The 4,657-nt window shown below is 29.5% G+C and overlaps 1 protein-coding gene across 1 annotated transcript; it reads right to left on the bottom strand.

Moving 5' to 3' along the window:
• Positions 1-3,659: 3,659 nt before the first annotated feature.
• LOC114761089 (uncharacterized) lies at positions 3,660-4,019 on the bottom strand. The gene has a single exon (XM_028950437.1). It carries the CDS (start codon positions 4,017-4,019, stop codon positions 3,660-3,662), a length of 360 nt encoding a protein of 119 aa, XP_028806270.1.
• Positions 4,020-4,657: the final 638 nt, after the last annotated feature.

Raw genomic sequence — 4,657 nt, 5'->3', positions numbered from 1 at the left:
TTCTCCCGTCACAGGTTAGCCCTCCTGTTCTTCCATGCCACCCCAATTCTTTTAATGGTATCTGCCCTCAACTCTTCTCCCAATATAAATTTACTCTGTAATTAAAAAAATAACAAATTACATTCATTTCACTAATTTAAAAAAAAATAAATGAAATAAATGACAAATTATTTTATATCAATTAAGTAAAATTATAAATAACAAATTAATTAAACAAATAACAAATTATAATCAAATAATTAAGTAATTTAAATAAAAAATATATATATTCATTTCTCTAATTTTAAAATATTATAAATAAAAATAAATTACATAAATAACAAATTATAATCAAACAATTAAGTAATTTAAATAAATATATATATATTCATTTAACTAATTTAAAATATTACAAAAAAATAAGTAATTTAAATAAAAAATATATATTCATTTAACTAATTTAAAAAATTATAAATAACAAATTATAATCAAACAATTAAGTAATTTAAGTAAAAAATATATATTCATTTAACTAATTTAAAAAAATTATAAATAAAAAATTAATTAAAGAAATAACAAATTACAATCAAATAATTAATTAAATTAAGAAAAAAAATATATTCATTTAACTAATTTTTAAAAAATTATAAATAACAAATTAATTAAACAAATAACAAATTATAATCAAATAATTAAATAATTTAAATAAAAAATACATATTCATTTCACTAATTTAAAAAAATTATAAATAACAGATTAACTAAACAAATAACAAATTATAATCAAACAGTTAAGTAATTTAAGTATAAAATATATATTCATTCGACTAATTTAAAAAAATTATAAATAAAAAATTAATTAAACAAATAACAAATTATAATCAAAGAATTAAGTAATTTAACTAAAAAATATACATTCATTTAACTAATTTTGAAAAATTATAAACAACAAATTAATTATACAAATAAAAAATTATAATCAAACAATTAAATAATTTAATATATATATTGATTTAACTAATTTTAAAAAATTATAAATAATAAATTTATATTACCTTCATCACTTCCCAAGTTTACTACTTATTCTCCGTAGTGATTTTCTTCCAATCCTTTACATAAATAGGGAACAAAGTTCACTACTAACCAAGAAGGCGCACATACTTATTATATAGCTGGCCATCTTTCTTAGTTGGTTGGCCCAATTCATTCAGCGGCATAACTACCCGTCTGCTCGTCATCATAGACAGCTCTCTCTAACTGCCAACCTCCTATAGGACTTGTTCCCCTCATAATCTGTAAAATTTAATTGGAAAATTAATTATATATTAATTAAAGTAAAACAATTTTTATATAAATCAAATAGTTGTCCAATTAAAAAAATTAAATAAATACTTACCCACAAACTTTACTTCAAAACCGGTTTGGCGTCTTGGAGCAGGACGTTACTCATTATGGAAATTCTCATTCCCTTGAGCCTTTCCCTCCTCCTCCCCCTCAACATCACCATGGGGTTATTCATCCCCCGAGAAATGAGCCTCCTCAGTAGGCTGGATATCATCATGGTCTATAAAACTCAAGATATACTCCTTATTCAGGTCGTAGTCATGAATGCTTGGGAATGGCTCACCAGCATCATCATCCCCAGCACCTTGATCTCCGCTGGGTTCTCCTCTGTCAGGATCGACCGGCTCCTTCCCTAGTCTACGAGTCATCCTAATAATAACAAATAGCAATTGTAATAAAAAAATATTTTACAACTAGAAATTATAAAAAATAAACAATTACATGAAATAATAATTATTTCTATTAACTCTAAATAATAATATCAAGTAATAATAATTGAAAAACAGATATTTGTACATTTAAATTGGCCATCAACTCATTAAAAAAATAATTATTTATATTAACTCTAAATAAACTAGTCTATTATAAAAAAAAAATACTTCTATTAACTCTAACTAAACCAGTCTAATTAAACTCAATATTAAAAATATAATAAAACAAATAAAATAAAAAATAAAAACAAAAATAATTTATAAATAAATTTCTATTCTTACCTAAAAATGTAGAATATTATTTGGATCTAAATATACTTTGTGGAGAGAATTCGACAAAGTTTCGCTGCACAATTTGCCAACACTGTGCAACTGAGGTGGAAAGGGGGTATATCTAGGCCGCGATTTTCTAGCAGTTCTACAAAAACCGCTAGAAATTTGTAGCGCTGCCCCTCCGTCTCCGCCCACATGTAGCCACGTGTCAGGCCTTCTCGGGAAAAATAAAAAATTTCTAGCGGTTTCAATGAAAACCGCTAGAAATTTATTGACCTTTCTAGCAGTTCCATAACAGCTAGAAAATGCAACGAGGATTTGCATTCTCTAGCAGTTCCAGCAACAAAACCGCTAGAAATTAAACACAAAAAATATGGCGCCAACTTCGCGCCAAATAGCAGCAACGGTTGTAACTGTCACTTTCTAGTGATTGGCTCAAAACCGCTAAAAATGTGTGGGTTCCACTCACTTTTTGGTCAAAGCGCTTCAGATTTCTTACGGTTTGTGTTATAACCGCTAGAAATGTCTACTTTTCTAGCGGTTTTTTTAACTGCTAGAAATGAACCGCTGGTAATTTACTATTTTTTTGGTAGTGTTTGCTACTTTTAGCAGCGGCAACATATGGGGTCGCCGCTTAAGGCACCCTTTAGGGGCAACATAAAAGTACACTTTTAGTGCGTGACTTATTTTGTCACCATTGAAAATCTTCAGCAACAACTTTTTGATTTTCAGTATCAACTTTTGTCACTACCAAAAGTCAAATTTTTTTGTAGTAGGAGCAAAGAGCTAGACAACGAACAAGCTTTTTTGAACATGGAAAGTAATTAAAAAAAATTAAGAATAAAGGATGCACGTACTTCAAACTTAAAAGTTAAGCCATCATAAATTTAAAAATGGTTGTATTTAATTATTAATTTAAAAATGGTTGTATTTTTTTTAATGTTTTGTACTCTCCTTTTTCTAAGAAATATTAACCACATGAATAAAAAATTAGTTAAAATCGGTTTAAAGACAATATATATGTAAATCATGATATGGCTAATGGGGTGGATGACATGAGATGATGTGCCAAGTGGCTAATGATATGTCATCATTGTTACTGTTGTTGTTGCTGTTGCTGCTACCATTGCCACTTTTAGCAACGATGACATGTGGGGTTGCTGCTTAAGGCACCCTTTAGTAGTGTCCAAGATTAGTATTAGGGACAATTGCTATAGTAACAACTTGGCAATGACAAAAAGTCATCACTAAAAAACTTCAACTGCAACTTTTTGACTTTCAGCAACAATTTTTGTCACCGCTAAAAGTCAAATTTTTTTTAGTGTTAAAAGTAAAGAGCTAGACAACAAACTGGCTTTTTTGACCATGGAAATGTAATTAAACAAATTAAGAATAAAGGACATGTGTACTTGAAACGTAAAAGTTAAGTTGTATTAAATTTCTTTTTAAGGACAGATTTTTAATTTTACAAAAGTTGCACGTAGAATTTGAAAATGGTTGAAAGGCTAATAATTGATGAATTAATTATTAGCCAAATCACATGAATAAAAATGGTTGTATTTTTTTTTTATGTTTTGTACTCTCCTTTTTCTAAGAAACATTATCCATATCAATAAAAACAAATTAGTTAAAATTAGTTAAAGACAATAATGTCACCACCACTACTACCACCACCACTATGAATTATTACCACCACCACCACTACTACCACTATTGATGTCATTACTGCTGCAACTGCCACTACTGTGTCTACCACCACTACCGCTACCACTACTATTGCCACTATTGCTGCTACTACTACTCTTACTACTGTTGCTCCTATTACTTCTACTACTACTCCTCCTTTTACTACCACTACACTACCACCATTGCCATTACTGCTCTTCCTACTAGTACTATTCCTACTATTACTACCACCAGTACTAATACTACTACCACTACAACTACCACTATTGCTGCCATTACTATTGCCACTATTGCTGCCACTACTCATACTATTACTACTACCACTACTACGGCCACTATTGCCAGTACTACTCTTACTACTATTGCTCCTACTACTCCTCCTACCACTACCACTACCAAAATAGACTAGAATCTTATTTAGGATAAGTAAGTAGTGGTTATATTTAGTACATACTACTACAGAATTATAAATACTTGATGCCAAATACTTAATGGTTATAATAAAAACTGTCGAAAAAGGTGAGGCAGAATTTTCCCGAATAAAAATTGACAGTTTTAAAAGGAACCATCAATTATCGTTTGAGAATACTTGACAATTCTAAAAGGAACCACCAAGTATGAAACCGTTAATTATTTGTTAAACATACTTGACAGTTATATTGGAAAACCATCGAGTATTGTGTTTTAAAACCTCTAACCAATTTCATTTCGCTCGACCTCGTTTTAAAATTTTAGGCACTATTCTGTTTTGCACACTCTGCCCAAACTTCCCAGCCATCTAATGTGCCATCCCTACATCATTTTCAATCTTTTCCTCTTGTTTTTGTGGTTCCTCCTCCATTATCATTGTCTTTTATGGTCCTACTCCATCATTGTTGCGTCATCACACTGTGTGCTCGTCCTCCATCATTGTCACAGCATGTTCTTGATATTTTATAGCTTCAG

Source organism: Neltuma alba, unplaced genomic scaffold, assembly GCF_004799145.2.
Source record: "Neltuma alba isolate B1F8T4 unplaced genomic scaffold, ASM479914v2 tig00000235_pilon, whole genome shotgun sequence".
Taxonomy (NCBI): Eukaryota; Viridiplantae; Streptophyta; class Magnoliopsida; order Fabales; family Fabaceae; genus Neltuma; species Neltuma alba.
This window is presented reverse-complemented; position numbering and strand designations above follow the sequence as displayed.